A 20,225-nucleotide genomic window follows, 5' to 3' on the forward strand; every position below is an offset into this window, starting at 1 on the left:
AGGCAGGAACCCTCACAACATTTAAGAAGTAATTAGATGAACACTTGAAACGCCATAACATAGAAGGCTACGGGCCAAATGCAGGAAAACGGGATTAGAATAGAAAAATGCTTGATGGCCGGCATGAACACGATGGGCAGAAGGGCCTGTTACTGTGCTGTATAACTCAATGACTTTCCCTGCTCCATGCCCTCTGATACCATCTCTCACAATTCGGTTAGGTTTACCTTAGCGATGGGTAGGGACAGGTATATACCGCAGGGCAAAAATTATCGCTGGGGGAAAGGAAATTATGATGCGATTAGGCAAGATTTAGGATGCGTAGGATGGGGAAGGAAACTGCAGGGGATGGGAACAATCGAAATGTGGAGCTTATTCAAGGAGCAGCTACTGCATGTCCTTGATAAGTATGTACCTGTCAGGCAGGGAGGAAGTTGCCGAGCGAGGGAGCCGTGGTTTACTAAAGAGGTTGAAGTGCTTGTCAAGAGGAAGAAGAAGGCTTATGTTAGGATGAGACGTGAAGGCTCAGTTAGGACGCTTGAGAGTTACAAGCTAGCCAGGAAGGATCTAAAGGGAGAGCTCAGAAGAGCAAGGAGAGGACACGAGAAGTCATTGGCGGATAGGATCAGGGAAAACCCTAAGGCTTTCTATAGGTATATCAGTAATAAAAGAATGACTAGAGTTAGATTAGGGCCAATCAAGGATAGTAGTGGGAAGTTGTGTGTGGAATCAGAGGAGATGGGGGAAGCGTTAAATGAATATTTTGCGTCAGTATTTACAGTAGAGAAAGAAAATGATGTCGAGGAGAATACTGAGATACAGACTACTAGGCTAGATGGGATTGAGGTTCACAAGGAGGAGGTGTTAGCAATTTTGGAAAGTGTGAAAATAGATAAGTCCCCTGGGCCAGATGGGATTTATCCTAGGATTCTCTGGGAAGCTAGGGAGGAGATTGCAGAGCCTTTGTCCTTGATCTTTATGTCGTCATTGTCGACAGGAATAGTGCCGGAAGACTGGAGGATAGCAAATGTTGTCCCCTTGTTCAAGAAGGGGAGTAGAGACAGTCCTGGCAATTATAGACCTGTGAGCCTTACTTCGGTTGTTGGTAAAATGTTGGAAAAGGTTATAAGAGACAGGATTTATAATCATCTTGAAAAGAATAAGTTCATTAGCGATAGTCAGCACGTTTTGTGACGGGTAGGTCGTGCCTCACAAACCTTAATGAGCTTTTCGAGAAGGTGACCAAACAGGTGGATGAGGGTAAAGCAGTGGATGTGGTGTATATGGATTTCAGTAAGGCGTTTGATAAGCTTCCCCACGGTAGGCTATTGCAGAAAATATGGAAGTATGGGGTTGAAGGTGATTTAGAGCTTTGGATCAGAAATTGGCTAGCTGAAAGAAGACAGAGGGTGGTGGTTGATGGCAAATGTTCATCCTGGAGTTTAGTTACCAGTGGTGTACCGCAAGGATCTGTTTTGGGGCCACTGCTGTTTGTCATTTTTATAAATGACCTGGAAGAGGGTGTAGAAGGGTGGGTTAGTAAATTTGCGGATGACACGAAGGTCGGTGGAGTTGTGGATAGTGCCGAAGGATGTTGTAGGGTACAGAGGGACATAGATAGGCTGCAGAGCTGGGCTGAGAGATGGCAAATGGAGTTTAATGCGGAAAAGTGTGAGGTGATTCACTTTGGAAGGAGTAACAGGAATGCAGAGTACTGGGCTAATGGGAAGATTCTTGGTAGTGTAGATGAACAGAGGGATCTTGGTGTCCAGGTACATAAATCCCTGAAGGTTGCTACCCAGGTTAATAGGGCTGTTAAGAAGGAATATGGTGTGTTAGCTTTTATTAGTAGGGAGATCGAGTTTCGGAGCCAGGAGGTCATGCTGCAGCTGTACAAAACTCTGGTGAGACCGCACCTGGTGTATTGCATGCAGTTCTGGTCACCGCATTATCGGAAGGATGTAGAAGCTATGGATAGGGTGCAGAGGAGATTTACTAGGATGTTGCCTGTGATGGAGGGAAGATCTTACGAGGAAAGGCTGAGGGACTTGAGGTTGTTTTCGTTGGAGAGAAGGAGGAGGAGAGGTGACTTAATAGAGACATATAAGATAATCAGAGGGTTCGATAGGGTGGATAGTGAGAGTCTTTTTCCTCGGATGGTGATGGCAAACACGAGGGGACATAGCTTTAAGTTGAGGGGTGATAGATATAGGACAGATGTCAGAGGTAGTTTCTTTACTCAGAGAGTAGTAGGGGCGTGGAACGCCCTGCCTGCAGCAGTAGTAGACTCGCCAACTTTAAGGGCATTTAAGTGGTCATTGGATAGACATTTGGATGAAAATGGAATAGTGTAGGTCAGATGGTTTCACAGTTCGGCGCAACATCGAGGGCCGAAGGGCCTGTACTGCGCTGCAATGTTCTAATTCTAATTCTAATTCTAATTCTAATTCTAACTCAATGAACATCAGACGAGGACCATGTCAGTGACCATCAGATCGTCCCTCCCTGTTACCTGAAACTTTCGATCCACCTGTTTCGAGTCATCGATTTTTTTTTTGGGTGCCTACTGGCCTGGGGAATATCCACAGACGCTTTGGGAGTTCGGAATAGATATAGACTGATGTGATTAAATAACTCAATTGAAAAATAAATTAGGGAAATAATAACACTTCAAGTAGAATAAAACAGTACATAAAATTATAGTAATATATCTCTGGCTAATAAACAACCTAAATATATTTCCTCCTCTACATCCCTGTATATTCCTCAGATCACATCTGGATTGAAGACCATGAGGAAGAGAGCGGTAAGATCTGGACAACCGCTTCCACATTCATCATGCTGTTCTTCTTGAGCATTTTCTACAATGCTGCCGTCACTCTGGTGAAGGTGAAAATATTCACACTTCAATCTGACTGAGGCCATTTCACAAATCTCTGAAAGTATCATTGGTAAAAACCTGAAGAAATTGCCCCAGACCATTAAATCACTGCTTCATTCTTTATTCCTCGTTTAAATGATCGGTTGGACTTCGGACTCTGTGGATTTTTCTTATCTGTTTCTCACTATTTCTGCATTCAGGAAATGAAATATGTTGTCTTGGTGATTCTCAAAGTTAAATACCTTCAGTTAATCGATCCGAATCTACCGCTGAGACAAAAGGAAAACGTGAATTCCAACATTCTGTTTGAAAAATGCATTCGTGTGTGAGATAATCGTGGCTATAATGTTTGACAGTTGCTTGACTATTTCAGATGCATGTAAATAAAGTTTCTCATTCCTTATTTATACTTGTTCCCTTCCCTTTATCTTGAGTCTTTGTTTTTCCCGGAGCCTGGGGCCTATGTGACACAGAGACACGAACACACACAAAACCTTGGAAAGGTTCACGGAGACTGGGGCCCCAGGACATTCCAAAAAGCGCAAACTCTGGCATTTATTCACATAGACTGGGGCTGATCTGACAAATCTATCTCTGCCACAATCTCGCACCTTCCCCCCTCATATCCATGGCCTCCTTCCCTCTCATCTCATTCACCGTATCCTTAATTTCTCCCCGGGCTCCCGTTGAACCTCGGCTCGGGGAGCTCAGAAGGTATGAGATCACTTTAGGAGGCCGGCGTTCACCCCCACCACCGGGGTCACAGTCCTGGGTCACGAACCACATTCAGCACAAGCAGAAGTTCTTCATCACTGAACGGAGGATGATGACGCCCCTTGACCCGGATTGAATGTGAGAAACAGCCAATCGCGGCGCTGTGACATAAAACAGGATTGTGACGTCTTCCGCGAGAGGACAAACCGGTGGCCATCTTTGTCTGGCTGAAAACACTGTAAATGTCTTCCGTTTCTGTCTATAAATCACCTTTATTGAAAGGAACAGTGACTTAAAGTTTTCATTAAAGAAGCCGTTCGATTTAAAAGGATAAACGCGAATGTTTGGTCAAGGGACACTTTTAAATAGTTGTCCTTAAAGCGGTTGGGGTGATGCGCATGTGCGGCCCGTTCTCCCAGAGAGCAGCACGGTCCGTACCGCAGATGGGGGCCTTTCACAGCCGCTGTGAATTGTGGGAGAAGCCACCCTCAATCACCCAATTATTAACTGAGTGTTTGCAAATCCACAATAAAAACAGGAAGTGCTGGTGATACTCAACAGGTCAGGCAGCATTGGTGAAGAGAAAAACAGAGTTAACGTTTCAGGTCTGTGACCTTTCATCCTCCTTCCAGCAGGGACCTGCCCGGGCTATTGGTCCGGAAGGACTGCGGATGTCTGTTGAACGGAGAATCTCTGATTGGACAAAGAATCCTGGAAATCCCAGGAGGTGTTCATCAACGCAAACGGGAAAGATGGATTCGAACAAAGAAAAAAAAAGAAGAAACTTTACTGGTCCCTGTGAAAACCGGCGCACAATATATTTAACCTCTAGGGTGAGACACGACTAAGCAAAATATACATTTTTATGGAAAGAATCACTTTATGTACACAGAAAGAAGTGAGAATGTGGAGTAAATGCAGAATTAATTTAATAGAGGAAACGAATAGGAGATGAGAAAAGAGCAATGCTGAAGGGTATGAGCAGGAAAAGGAAAGTGCAGACTTAATGAGCTTAATGAAGTTTTGCTGCACGGTAAAATTCTACGATTAATTGAAATTGAATATTTATACACATTTGCCATGCTCTATATCACTGCGTCTCTGCCATTCACACCATGTGCAGGTTTTTGTACAGCTCTCTCCGTGCTCTGTATCACTGTGTGTCTGTAATCTCCACTATGTTCAGGTTTTTGTACAGCTCTCTCCGTGCTCTGTATCACCGTGTGTCTGTAATCCCCACCATGTTCAGGTTTTTGTACAGCTCTCTCCCTGTTCTCTATCGCTGCGCGTCTGTAATCCCCGCCAAATTCAGGTTTTTGGACAGCTCTCTCCCTTTTCTCTGTCGCTGTGTGTCTGTAATCCCCGCCAAGTTCAGGTTTTTGTACAGCTCTCTCCGTGTTCTCTATCGCTGTGTGTCTGTAATCCCCACCATGTTCAGGTTTTTGTACAGCTCTCTCCGTGTTCTGTATCACTGTGTGTCTGTAATCCCCACCATGTTCAGGTTTTTGTACAGCTCTCTCCGTGCTCTGTATCACTGTGCTGCGCGCCGACTCAGTGCACAGGGATACACAGCGGAGTCACTCAGTTGTAGTTTGGAGATTTTTAACCGGCAGATTTTCTCGGCAGGATCGATAGAAGCAGAAATTCGTCCCCCGGCTGCGGTTTCTTTATTATCCGCTCCTGAAGTTTGTCTCTGAAGCAGGTATTTCGGAGCCTGCCCTGGGAAGTGTCGGTACCAGTGTACTGTGTACTGACAGAACCCTGAATATTCGCAGCTTAAAGTAAACGGTGTCACCGGCAGCAGAGGTTTGCAGAGGCGGACTCCGGGACACCAGGGAACTGGAATCTGCAGGATAAAAATGAATATTATCAATGTTTAGCCGGCGTTTACGCGGAGAAACTTGTCAATCGCAGGAATAGTTCTTTTTTTCGCGGTAATTTGCGTAATTTGACGCCTGTTCGAAATGTATTCACCGTTACTGAGATATGAACCAGTGCGGAGATGATGTGTATTTTATTTTGCACAGCGAGTTGTTATGATGTGGAATGCAATGTCAGAATGGGTGGTAGAAGCAGATTGATATTAACTTTCAAACGGGAATTGGATAAATGTTGGACCAGGAAAATGCACGGGTCATGGAGGAAAAGCAAGGGGGAATGGGAACAATTGGACAGAACCTACAAAGACGATGGGCCGAATGACATCCCTCCATGTTGTCTGATTCAATAATTCTATTGAATTTCTGTGTCTATTTTTCTTGGTGGAAGGCAAACTGGAGGAAACATTTTAATATTAGTGAGAGAATCACTTTACAAAAACTGTCAGTCCGGGAGTAACCCAGCTGTGTTATATCAGTACGCACAGTAAGATCCAACAGAGAGTAATGAAATTCATCAGCACAGATTGAGCGAAACTGACAGTGAACATCAAAGGTCATTCGTTTACAACAGTTCAACACTACATGAGAGCTCATTGTTGCCTTTCACTCTATTTGTCTAGTTTCTTGCATCAAAAGGGCCCATTTGTCTCTATTTCCCTCTAATTTGAAAAAAAAATGAAGTTAGTTTCATTTTATTTCTACATTTACTTTGTGCTGTTTGCGGTTCTTGCCATCATGGGAACTTGTCCCGAAGTCTCTCAGTTGTCAGTTGGGTTCAGTTTGTGCTATTTCCGCAGTGGTTTTACTGTTACTGACTGGGAACTGGCTCTTCTGGATCACTGACAATTTCAATTCCTTCAGCCCATTGGATAATTCACTCCTGTGTTCTCCAAGCGGAGTTTTCTCTGAATTTTATTTTGTACAGAATCTGCAGAGCAGGAACAGGCCATTCGGCCGAACCGTTCTATACCAGTGTTTGTACTCCACACAAGCCTCCCGCGCCCGGACTCTAATTAACCATTTCCACCCTGAACCCTCTGTCCCTCTATTCATTGCTTCCTCCTTTTTTTTTCAAGTCGGCCCATAAATGCATCAATCCGATCGACTCCAACCACTCCATGTGGCAGCGAGATCCACATTCTGCCCTGTCTCTGGGTAAATGAATCCTGCTTAATTAATTTATTCCGTCAGTGACATCATATATGAATGTCTCCTTATTCCGGATTCACCCACAGAAAATAGTTTCTCCATATCCAGCAGCCCATAATTTAAAAATGTCCATGAAGTCTCATTATTTTTCTCTGTTTTCCAGGGGAAAGAAGCCCAGCCTGTTCAAACATTCCAGATGGTTGTTGATTTTTTTCAGGATTTCTCAGTTTTTCAGGAGGAATATACGTTCCTCTAAGATTCAAAAACCCAACAGGAAAGATGAATTAACCATGACTAACAAAACAAGTTAAAGATTACATTAGATCAAAGGAGGTGGCTTAAAGGATTGCCAAAAAAGTGTTAAACCCGAGGATTGGGAGCAATTTCGAATCCAGCAAAAGATGAGCAAGAAACAGGGAAAAGAATATGAATGCAAGCTCGTGAGAAACATAAAGGCAGACTGTAAAAGCTTCTCTAGATATGTGAAAAGGAAAAGATCAGTAAGGATAAAACTGGGTCCATTACAAGCGGAGACAGGAGAATTTATGACGGAGAATAGGAAAATAGCAGAGAAACTAAACAATTACTTTCTGTCTCTATTTACGAGGAAGATGCTGAAAATCCCCCAGAAATACTAGGAAACCAAAGGACTTGTGAAAATGAGGAACTTAAATGCCGTAGTATGAATAAAGAGGTAGCACTCGAAAAATAAACTGGATTGAAGGTTGATCTCTCTGGACCAGATGAGCTACATCCCAGAGTGTTGAATATTTATCTATTTTTATATTTAGAGATACAGCACTGAAACAGGCCCTTCAGCCCACCGAGTCTGTGCCGACCATCAACCACCCATTTATACTAATCCTACATTAATCCCATATTCCTACCACATCCCCACCTTCCACCTATGCTAGGGACAATTAATAATGCCCAATTTACCTATCAACCTGCAAGTCTTCGGCTGTGGGAGGAAACTGTGGGAGCCCCCGGTGAAAACCCACGCGGTCACAGGGAGAACTTGCAAACTCCACACAGGTCGTTGGAGCTGTGAAGCTGCAGTGCTAACCACTGCGCCACTGTGCCGCCCAGTTGAAGGAGGAGGCGACAGAGATTGTGGATGGTTTGGTGATTATCTTTCAAAATTCTATAGATTCTGGAAAAGTTCCCGCAGACTGGAAAGTAGCAAATGTAAACCCGTTGTTTAAGAAAGGAGGGAGAGTGAAAACAGGGATCGAGAGACCTGTTAGTTTGACCTCAGTAGTAGAACAATGTTAGAATCTATTATAAAGGATGTGATAACTTGTTATTAGAAAATAACGTTATGATTGGGGAGAGTCAACATGGATTTATGAAAGGGAAATCATGTTTGAGAAACCGGTTGGAGTTTTTTTTAGGAGTTTACTTGTAGCATAGATAAATGAGAACCAGTGGATGTGTGCATTTGGATTTTGAGAAAGTTTTTGATAAGGTTCAACACAGGAGATTATTAAGCAAAATTAGAATGTGGGATTGGGGGTAATACACAGGAATGGATTGAAAATTGGTTAACAGAGACAAAACAAAGGATACGAATAAATGGGTCATTCTCAGGATGACAGGCTGTGACTGGAGGGGTACCGCAAGGATCCGGGCTGGGCCACAGCTGTTCACAATGTATATAAATGATTCGGATCTGGAGACCACATATAATATTTCCACATTTGTTGATGACACAAAAATAAGTGGGAATGTAAGTTGTGAGGATGATGCGAGGAGGCTTCAAGCGATCTTCGGTGAATGGGCAGGAACATGGCCAATGGAATATAATGTGAATCAGTGTGAAGTTATCCACTTTGGTGGATAAAATGGATTAAAAAAAACAGAAAGACAGAGTATTTCTTAAATGGTTAGAAGTTGGGAAGTGTGTTGTCCAAAGGGACCTGGGTGTCCTTGTTCATGAGACACTTAAAGCTAGCATACAGGTGCAGCAAGCAATTAGGAAGGCACATGGTATGTTGGCCTTCATCGCAAGGGGTTTTGAGTACAGGAGTAAAGGCGTACAACTGAGATCGTACCTGGAGTATTGTGTACAGTTTTGGTCTCATCTAAGAAAGGATAGACATTCCGTATAGGGAATGCAACGGAGGTTCGCCAGACTAAACCCTGGGATGGTGGAATTATCCAATGAGGAGAGATTGAGAAAAGTGGGCATGTATTCTCTCGAGTTTCGAGGAATGAGAGGTGATCTCACTGAAAATTGCAAAATTCTTACAGAGCGTAACAGGATGGATGGAGATAGGATGTTTCCCCTGGCTGGTGTGTCTAGAACTAGGGGACTTAGTCTCAGAATAAGGAGTAGGCCATTTAAGACTGAGATGAGGAGGAATTTCTTCACAAAAAAGGTACTGTATTTTTGGAATTCTCTACCCCAGAGAGCTGTGGAAGCTCAATCATTGAGCATGGTCAAGACATAAATCGATTGATTTCTGGATAATAATGACATCAATGGATATGGGGAAAGCACGGGAAAGTGGCGTTGAGGTAAATGATCAGCCATGATGTAGTGGAATGGCAGTGCAGGCCCGATGGGCTGAATGGCCTACTCCTGTTCCAATTTCCGATGTTCCTGTATTCCTATGAATGTAAGAAATCGAAGCTGGTCATATAAGAACATCAGTAATAGGAGCAGGAGTAGACCATTCCACCTTTCAAGTCTGCTGCGCCATTCAATAAGATCAAGGTTGATCATCTACTCCATCTTCCCGCACTATCCCTAGGTCCTTTAATTCATTTAGTATCCACAAATCTATCGAACACTGCCTGGAATATACTCAGCCACTGGGCATCCACAGCTCCCTAAGGTATAGAATTCCACAGAGTCAGAACAGAAGTTTGAATGAAGAAATTTCTCTTCTTCTCGGTTCTAAATGACGACCCCATATTTTTGACTCTAACCCCAAGGTGTAGACTGAGGAAACACCGCCCCAACACCTACCCTGTCAAAGCCCTTCGGAAATTTTATGTTTAACGAGGTCATCTCTTATTCTTCGAAACACTACGGAATATATGCATAGTCTTGTCAAACTTTCCTCATAGGACTATCCTCTTATCCCAGGAATCAGTCTCGTGGACCTTTGTTTCACTCCCCCCAAAGCAAATAGATCCTTCCTTAAATAAGGTGATTAAACTGTACACCGTAGTACCCTGGAGAACACCAGAGTTCATCACTGCCCTTCCCTCCATAAACTTCACCCTTCACCCTGGTGTCGGATTGTACTTCGAATGGCTTCGTTCAATATTTCTATCCATTTCGGTGAATTATTTTTAGCTGGTTCTAAATAGGTTGTCCTCCAGTCTGTACTTTTTCCCTTGAGTGTTCCTGATCTCCTTTCTAAGAACATTAGCACCTCATCCTCAATCCCTCAGTGTCCAGTATTGTTTCAATTAACAGTTAGCAGGGTTACAGTTAAATTACTCCAATCCAATCGCTCAAACATCAATATTTAATATAGAGAATTATCTGGAACTGAAAACATTTGCATTTCAGTCTGAGGGCGGAAAAGGAGGGAAATGATTGGATGAAGGCAATTGAAATAAATTTCATCTACAATAAAACTAATTTCAGTCGCTGAATCCCAATAATAAAATGCCAACGGCACCAACAACAGGATCTCTTGTATCTGAAGCCTGTTTTGTCATGTTGCCGTTTTTCTGCTGCTGCAGATATCGGGCTGGCTGCTGTCGTGTACTGTTCACTCTCCCTCTATTCACATTGCCCGGCTCGGACGACAACCTCCTCCCCGGGAGAGAGTTCTGTGACCCCGCTCATGTGCTCACAGGGACAATCACATGGAACACCGAGAGCGGGGTCGAAGTGTCGACAAACTGAGTTCATTTAGGAGAGAGGGAAAGAGAGTAAATCCGGAATGTTGATGGGATGCTCGGACATGCCCGTGAAATCAATGCTGATCCAGATGGAGTCAAAGCTACCCGGGCCAGACTGCCTGCTCTGTGGGGGTGTCACATCGACTCACTCGGGAATCACACCCGGACCCGACTCCCGGTTCATATTCTGTTCCCCAATCCAAAACTGCAATGGAAAAGCTCTATTGGAAACCTCTGTGTTTTAGTTTGAAGGGGATTGAAGTGTTACTGAAAACAATGATAAAGTGACAATGAGCATTTTACAGAGATGGCCTGTATGGGTTTGGAGTCACTTACCGGCTGTGACAGTCACCACCGTCCCGGATCCATCCGCAGAAGCATCCTTCCGCTCATTATATACCACAGTGACACCGCTCCCAGTCACCCTGGTACAAGAAGTACCGACACCTCAATCTACCAGCCGCACATCACCAGATAGTTGGCGATGCTCAATTATTCCAGGGGTTTTAAATCATTTCACAATATTCCCTTGTTTCACAATCCATATCTGTTCAACCTGCTGTTTTTGAGACTCTGAGCTCTTAGTGAAATGGCCCAGGAACAGGGGCCGGATTTGGGCGCTTGATATAAAAGGAGAATAATGTCAATGAATAATGTCAAAGAAAGCGAACTGAAAGGAGGAAATTACAGTGAAATTAAACCAGATTACAGCGATAATAATATCAATCCTACAATTCAGGATCTGGACCTGGAGTATTTATATTTTGATTTTACAGAGGTATTTGCTCAGATCTCAAGCACTGTGAATATCCCAGAAAACACAATGTTTCAAGTCAGCACAAAATCCCCCGGTACCTGGTGAGATGTGGGGACATTACTTTAACAGCGGAGACTGCGGTTCCCGGTTCCAGCTGATAGATCAGGATCCCATCTGGTGTTAGGAATTTGGAACTGGGACCAGACATTCCCAATCTCCATTCACTGACAGAAAGCCCGGGAAAGACATCACCATCCGCAGACACTCGGCATTTATAAAACTCAAGATGTTAACGGTAACAATCCAATAACATAAACTAGACTGTGGAGCAGACGGTACGAGGGGGATCTGTGGGGTTGAACGGCAGATTAACTCCGTTTTTTCATTTGATTCTGTGATAATCTGCAGTGTGAATTTTTGTACCGCGGGAAGCCGAGGCCCATCACTGTGTGTCATCGTACCTGTACTCAGCTTTACAGTAATAGGTGGCGGTGTCTTCAACTTTCACATCCCGAATTTCCAGAGAAAATGTTTTTTCTGCATTATTCGTCCTCACAGCAAATCGCCCTCCGCTGGAGATCCGCTCCCGCTTTGTCCCGGTCTGGGTTTGTCTGAAGAAATATCCATTTCGGAATTCATAGCCCCAAAACCCACCTTCATAGTAAACACAGGTGATGGTGAGAGACTGACACTCCTTCCTGGTCACCGCTCCCGGGGTCTGTGTCACTGACTGACTGAAAGAGCCTGGAAATTAAAGAGAGAGAGTTTAATGGGCCATCAGAGCCGAACCACATAACGAGACTAAAATCCGAGACAGTGTCTGTAACTCGGATGGACTCAGGCAGTTTCATATTAAAGCCACACAATGTCGGTTTGTTTGGTCGGTACTCACGGGGTAAACAGACACACAGGGTGAAAACAAGGAGGATTCCCATCGTTCTGCTGCCTGGAGCTGATGGTTTCTCTGACGGGGAGCTGGAGACTGCAGCCCTGGACTGTTCTGGGAGACTGGACCTCAGAGCTGGACTGAAATACTTCAGGGCGATCGAGTTGATTGGCAGAGGGCAGTATCCCGGAGATCATTGATGGGCCGCACGGTTCCCGGGTCTCTGTCTGTCTGTGTGTTGTGTGAATAAGTGACAGGTTTAAAGAGGGAAGCTGCCGTTTTCGGTCACTTCATTGGGTCTGTGAGCCCGATGTGAAATCCCTCCCACATTCGTCTGATGTACAGGGGGTGGGGCTGGGGGGGCGTGGTTTCTGTCAGTAGAAGCTGCCGCCCTCCTTTCCCCCACAGTAATGAGCTGGGAGGTCGCTCCATGTGCTTTTATTGAGTGGTGTTTGTTGAGGGTGGAATGTGGGCCCAGGACACCGGGAGAATCCCCCCTCCCCGCTCTTGTTCCAATAGTGCCGGGGATTCTTTAACATCTCCCTGAATGGGCTGGCGGGGCATCGGTTAAACGTCTGATCTGAAGGACGGAGCCTCAGACCCGGCAGCTTCCTTCAGTCCAGCAACTGAGGGTCAGGTTACAATTTGAGACAGTCCAGTGACATTGTCAATATCCAGGCAGATATACACAATCTACACAAAGAATAAACTCTCCCTGTCATTTAAACACATGCTTCCTGCAGCCTCCCTTTCTGTGGTTTGTATTTAAAATGATGTTTGAATTCAGTAATGATTGATTTCCAGATCTGTAATATTCAGTTGCCAGTTGCAGTGACAGAGAATGAAGAGACACCCGGAAGGACAATGGACATCGGGGGAACTCTGTGCTTGGGGCTTGTTTTAAAGATCACAGTCACTACCTTGTGCATTCCGTTTATTTTGTATAAACTGTCTCCGCCCCACTCTGATCAAATAAACTTTGTGAACAGGCCGCGGTGAAAGGCTCCGGGAAACTGACGGGGAGACAGGGAAAGGACTGCTCAGTACAAATATGGAGTTGTGGATCACAGCCCGGCACACACATGGCCAATAGTTTAATGGATCTCGCAGCACCTCCAGATGAGGCTGCCGCAGGGTCCTAATGTCCCCCTGAATACTAAACACTCATCTGCTTCATCGGAACATCATTCAAGACCACACACAAACTGTCTGCTTGACGCATAATTTTTGCACATCAAGTATTTATCCAATTGCCTTTTACTTTTGAATGTTACTATTGAACCTACTTCCACTGCTCTGTCAAATATAATAACTCTTAGCATAAAATTGTTTTATTTATAGAGCGACTTTCACGGAACGAAGCATCCCATCTACAGGTAGGGACAGAAATCTTGTTGAAATATGATTCTTGCAGAGGCCAATGTTGCGGAGTTCTTAAGGCACCGGCTGCACTCGCACTAACAGAGGAAGGAATATTAGTAATGTCAATAACACTCATGTTACTGCACAGCCCAATTTAAAGAGTTCACGAATCCTTGAAAATAATCTGAAGGAGAAATGGTGAATGATTGAAGTTATTTCAATCCCCACTTCATGGAGGTTTTCATGAACTTGGTGAGGGAGCAGAGGAGATTTAATAGACTGTGATCAGCTATGGGGGACTTGTGGAGAGGCTAGAGAAGCTGCAGTTATTCTCTATATGTGAAATAAGATTAAGGAGATTTAATTGTGAGGTTCAAAATTATATTGGGTTTTGATATAATAGATCGCATGTAACTGATTCCAGTGGCAGGAAGTTTGATATCCCAAGGACACAGATTTCAGGGAATTGCCACAAAAGACATGGGAGAGGAGATTTTTTTTTAAGGGCGAGTTTCATGATTTGGAATGTACAGCCTGAAAGGGTGGAGGAAGCAGATTCAATAGTAATTTTCAGAGAACTGTATATGTGCTTGAACAGGACTGTATGAGAGCATGGCAAGTAAGACTAAGGCGATAGCTCTTTCAAAGAGCCGGCGCAAATACGATGGGCCAAATGGTATCATTCGTGACTGTGTGATCCAATGTTTCTCGTCGCTTCATTTCTCCCGCAAGTCAGTTGTTCCCAGTCACCTAAACAGTGATCAGGAGCAGCCTGGCAACAGAATTCTGCCATCCAACTATCTCCCTTTCCACGACATCAACATCCTCACTGCGCAATCTCTGCAGTTACACAGAATCTTGAGTTAACTTAAACTGGAGTTGGTGGTAGCCCCGCCCACAGCTTTAGTTTGCTGCTCGCTCTCTCTCTCTCTTTCTCTCTGAACTGCCTTGCCTGCCCCGTTTTGGAGATTGCTGTCGCTGGTCCTTGTTTGGTATTAAATCGGCAGTGCAGTGTGGCGAGGATCTGTCTTCCTGCTCCGACAGAATATTTCCCAGACTGCAGAGTTACAGACTCCAGGAACACCATGTAGAACCGTCTCTCACCGCTTCTCATTATTATATCACTTCTCAGTAAGTATTTCCTTCCCAGTAAAAATCCATTCTCCACAGAGCTGTCAATATGGGTGAAATGGTAGTGATGATGGTGTTGATGGTTAGATTGATCGATATGGTATTGATGCACATTGTGCCTGTTACTACTTTTTGTATGTTTGAATGGAGCCACCAAGACACAATGGAACAGCCGACTCCTGAAATGATGGTTGAAGGGGAAGGTAATATCACACTAATGTGGACCATGAAAACAAGCATTTCTAACACTTTCTGTGCTCCGGTACAGTCAGCACCCTGGGCAGCCTCCACAGTACGTGTTTTATCTCTATGGAGGGAGAGTACACCGGAACCCCGACTTCACTGACCGATCCTCTTCTACCTTTAGCAAAACTGCCAAGATTACCCAGCTAAAGATCCACAACGCCCTGATCTCTGGCACCGCTGTGTATTTCTGTGCCATCATGTGCCATGAGCCCCACCCCGCTGCAGAGATGTCACTGATACTGTATTCACTGAGAGTTGCAGTTAGAGCTCACCAGAGGGCGCCCTCACACCAGTAAACAGAAGCTATAATTCAGCCTCCACTCTGAGATTCTCAGGAACCTTCTTAAAATTGCAATGAAGCACAGCAAGCAACAGCCACAGCTGATGTCCACTTGTGCAGTTATATTAGATTGTGATTACAACGCGTATTTATATGAAAAATTAACTTTATATTCGATCTGTGATGCCTTGGCTCCCTTTTTGTTTCTCTATGCTCTCCCCCTGTCCACTTGTTCCTCATTATCGCGTGGCTCCACTGTTCAACTAAAAGTGAATACATTTCCTTTTTCCGGTCTTCAGTTTAAAGGTTTAAAACCTTTGTTTCTGCTCGGAATATAAATTCAGAACCGTTCCAATCGAGCTTCTATAAGCAGGAGCTGTCAGATCAGGCCAATGGCTCAACGCAGAATTCCTCACAGCCTGTTCACTGCCATCTGACCACTTCCCAGTACAGCCACCAGAGGGCGGCAGATAGCAATACTCCTTTCATGGATCAAACGTTGGGCAGTGAGGTGATTTCTGTTTCACCAAAAGCTGAGTAAAACTTGGAATATATAGAAGTTTAATACTTGAAATCAATTTACTTCAATGGATTGGGAAGGTACATTGAATAATAATCCTCACAAAGAAGCATCCACGTATCGAACGATTGGTTTCTGATACTAACCAGTGAGCAGGACAAGTGAGTGGAAGTTGTGGAAGATGGTGAAAGAATATTAAAATGTGAATGACAAACACACTCTGAGATTTCATTTCTGAAGCCGCTCGCTGTCCCGTTAGTTGAGATCGATGTTAAAGGTTTATTTCTGTTCGGTTGTTTTGTTCAGTAACAGCAGATATCATTGTTCAAATAGGAAGGATCTATAAATCAATCTGGTAAAATACAGAATCATTGTTAGTTCACTGGTTAACTAATCGGTGAAGGAAATCTCACTGGAGTCACGGTTACCAGTGTGCTGATGGTGAAGTTACTGGGATTTGAGAGGAAGTGCTGACGCCAGAAACGTGTTGCTTATCACCAAATAAGGCACATCCTCAGCCGACTTCGCCGAGCAACGTTTTACAGCAGAGCTGAGCACAGAGGAGAGCACCGTTCAGCTGAGAGTTTGTGGGGCGGAGCTGTCAGACAGCGCTCTGAAACCCACAGCTGCACAGTTCTATGACCAACAGAAAATAAAACAGCAGCAAACTGCGTATAAATAGAATCATGTGTGTTCGGACTAGCCGCCCTGTCAATGTCTGAATAAGACAAATACTGCTCGGATAGAATATTTCCGTAGGACAGGTCCCAACAGCTCTGAATACAGATTGTAGATTTCATTCATTCTATAATGAGGGATGAACAGGAGAAACCCACGCAGGATTAAGAGGCCAACTGACCGTGTGTAGTGTGTGTTCCAGTTCAGGTTTCTCCTCTTCACTGTCGATGTATTATTTTTCTATTTCAGTTAAACCAGCACAGAAATGTACCGCTTTATTGAGGATTGGGATTATAATCAAGGGGCTCTGTACCCTCCCTTTTCTGAATGTTTGTTTGATTTATGTTTGATGATGACTCACCGACATCATTATTTTCATTCTCCTGTAACATTGGAGTTTGCACTTAACAATCCACTCTGCCGGGTAGATTTCTTCTGGTCGCTTTAGCTAGAGACATAGTGAATACGTTCTCAAGTAATGAGAAACTATGCCACTAAACTGGCCAGTAGATGAAATTTTCCATTCAAATTGGGATGTCACTAATACAGAGAGACCAGAGGCAATCTTCCCTTGTGCGTCCCCAAGAAGGTAAATGAAAGCCGATCGCTGCAAATCCACCACCAGCTCTCCTCCCCGCACAACCCCTCCCCCCGACCCCCATCAACCAACTTAGTGTTATTCGTGAAAGTGAGTGAAATAAACTGAACATCTCCATCTCCATTCAACACATGTCACTGTTTCTTTGAGACAACTTCCCTCAGGCTAAGTAAAAAAACAAACTGTTGCACAGATTGGTGAGAGATCAAACTGCCTCTCATATCAATTAGAGATCAAGCTGCTTCTCAGGTCAATTAGAGATCAAACTGCTTCTCAGGTCAATAGGAGATCAAGCTGCATCTCAGGTCAATTCGAGATCAAGCTGCTTCTCAGGTCAATTAGAGATCAAGCTGTCTCTCAGTTAAATAAGAGATCAAGCTGTCTCTCAGGTCAATTGGAGATCAAGCTGCTTCTCAGGTCAATTGGAGATCAAGCTGCTTCTCAGGTCAAAAAGAGAGCCAGATGACTATTTCGAATAGTCTTTCTGATAAATAGTATTCTATGTTAATGTCTCAGTTGTCTAAGAGTAAAACACATACTTGTGGTTACGAAAGTGACATCAGAACAGTCAAAGCCAATCCTCACAACTTTTTCTATTTGATGTCCTGCAGGAAGTGACATCATACCAGTATCAGATCTTTCCTGTTCGATGCTCTACAGGTTTCTGAGATCCAAAACGTCCCTCGAATACCGGATCAGCAGAAATGCGACTCCCTGTTCTCGCTGTGCTGTGGCTTTCATTCATTGTCGGTAAGAAACTTAACATATTTGAAAGGCATGAAATCGTGTGACATTGATCACAAGTCGTGGGAGTCAGTTGCCAGCATTCGCCAGAGCTGGCGGGCAGCCATAAAGACAGGGCTAAATTGTGGCGAGTCGAAGAGACTTAGTAGTTGGCAGGAAAAAAGACAGAGGCGCAAGGGGAGAGCCAACTGTGCAACAGCCCCAACAAACAAATTTCTCTGCAGCACCTGTGGAAGAGCCTGTCACTCCAGAATTGGCCTTTATAGCCACTCCAGGCGCTGCTTCACAAACCACTGACCACCTCCAGGCGCGTATCCATTGTCTCTCGAGATAAGGAGGCCCAAAAGAAAAAAGAAGTTTCCAGTGGAATAAATTTGAAGAAGAGCGCGTTCATGTTAAATTTGTAATGAACCTGGTTAGACCACAATCGGGTTATTGTGAGCAGTTTTAGCCTCCAGATTGCAACATGGATATAGGAACAGAAGAGAATGGAGAAGAACGATTTGCAAGAATGATGCCAGAATTGAGAGATAATTTCGCAGAAACCATTGTACAGGCTGAGGCTCTAATAAAGGGAAAATTGAAGGCTAATCTGATAGATATCTTTAAAATTGTGAAGTAGTTCGATAGGGTAGACGTAGAGAAAATGTTTCCACTCGTATAGAATTGCAAGTCTATGAACCATAAATATAAAAGTCACATACAGATCCGGTAGGGATTACAGGAGAATGTAATTCTCCCTCGCAACCACAAGGAGGGTTGAGGTGAATAGTATGGATACATTTAAGGGGAATGTAGAAAAACAGGTGAGGGAGAAAGGCATAGAAGGATATGCTGATAGAGTGAGATAAAGAGAGGTGGAGGATGCTTCGGGGGTGGGGGGTGGGGGGGTTTGGGTGTTAACGCTGGCATGGAGCAGTTTGACGGAATAACCTGTTCCATGCTGTAAATTCTATTGAAATTTATGAAACACTGACTGCGAATTTTCACAGTCGGTTCGATTCAGATGAACTTATAATCGATGATTTCCGATTTCTTTAACCGTGTGTTCCAGATCTGAGCGATGGAGATTCTGTTACTCAGCGGGAATCCTCGCTCACTCAGACAGAGGGAGAATATGTCACTTTAACCTGCACCTATCCCGGCGATGGTTATGACTTATTCTGGTACCCAGAATACCCAGGCAGACAGCCCGAGTTTGCAGTCCGGAGGTACAAGAGCGGCCGTGATGAATTGAAGACGGATTTCGCTCGGAACCTGTTTTCTGATAGAGTCCAGCAGTCAGACAAGTTGTACCGATTGACCATCTCGAGCTGCGGCTGTCTGACACCGCGGTCTATTACTGTGCACTGAGCCTCACAGTGATGGGAACGAGCTAAAGCCTCGTACAATAACTGCCGCAGGTTTCTGGGTCACAGTTGCTGTCTGCTGAGGGCTTTTTACAACAGCGGATCACACACTGACACGTGAATACATTCCTGTGCGGGCAGAACCCGAGCACAATCCACATAAACACCATCTAAAACCATTCACATCGATCACTGATTCAGTCTGATTATCACATTAACTGTGTGAGGGCAGAATTGGCTGCTGTTTATTTGTGTATCTCTGGGAATTCGCCATTCACATTGAGAATACAAACTCCAGCAGGTGACCTGGAACTAGTTATATCCGTGCACGGCTACTTCCGATATAACACACTGAAAATGAACAAACAATGATTGGTTTAAAATATCAGTCTGCAGTGTAAATAGAGGCCTGCCAGCTGGGAACGATCCAAATTATTAAAGTAACTTGATTAAACAGTTCTCAATGTCGAAGACAGTTACACGTATTAACACTAAGAATCTACAATATAATCGAGTTTTAAGAGGTCGTTTTCAGGACAGCATTAGAAGCTGATGAACAATGATTAATAGACTAATAATCTGTAAGGACAGGTGTGATGTGTCTGGGCTCCGGGCCAGATGGTCAGAAGACCGACTGAATACAAAATGATCATAGAAACAGTATCAGAGAGGTTGCCAATATGAAGAGCAAACCGTGAAAAGGGTATTGTACCAAGACTAGAAAATGGCGCGCACAGTCACTAAAGAGACTGTGTAAATTACAAGATGAGCTAATGGTTTAATATGGTTCGTATTAATTAAAAATAAGAAGAACACAATGACGTTATCACTTCCACAAGACGTTACTAATATGTAAAAGACACAACATGTATCTGAAACAAGTGAAATATAAGAGCTTGAGACAATGCAGGAACCTCAAGGTTATTGTCAAGGATATAAAGCGTGATAAAAACAAGAAATGCTGGAACCACTCAGCAGTTCTGGCAGCATCTGTGGAAAGAGAAGCAGAGTTAACGTTTTGGGTCAGTGACGCTTCTTCAGAACTGACAAATATTAGAAAAGTCACAGGATATAAATCGTGACCCTGGTTGTGGTTCTCCTTTAATAAGTCTTTACAGGTACAAAAGAAGGACTGAGCTTTTCTTTGCAACTGAAGGTATTCACAATGGTCAGTTTATCACATCAA

The 20,225-nt window shown here is 44.0% G+C and overlaps 1 gene segment (V, D, J or C); it reads left to right on the top strand.

Annotated features, from left to right (window-relative positions):
• The first annotated feature begins 17,650 nt into the window (after positions 1-17,650).
• On the top strand, positions 17,651-19,043 carry LOC137348575 (T cell receptor alpha variable 20-like). The segment is given in 2 exon segments: positions 17,651-17,696; positions 18,745-19,043. Coding segments are annotated over 2 exon segments (345 nt in total).
• Positions 19,044-20,225: the final 1,182 nt, after the last annotated feature.

This window comes from Heterodontus francisci, chromosome 34 (assembly GCF_036365525.1).
Source record: "Heterodontus francisci isolate sHetFra1 chromosome 34, sHetFra1.hap1, whole genome shotgun sequence".
In the NCBI taxonomy this organism is placed as follows: Eukaryota; Metazoa; Chordata; class Chondrichthyes; order Heterodontiformes; family Heterodontidae; genus Heterodontus; species Heterodontus francisci.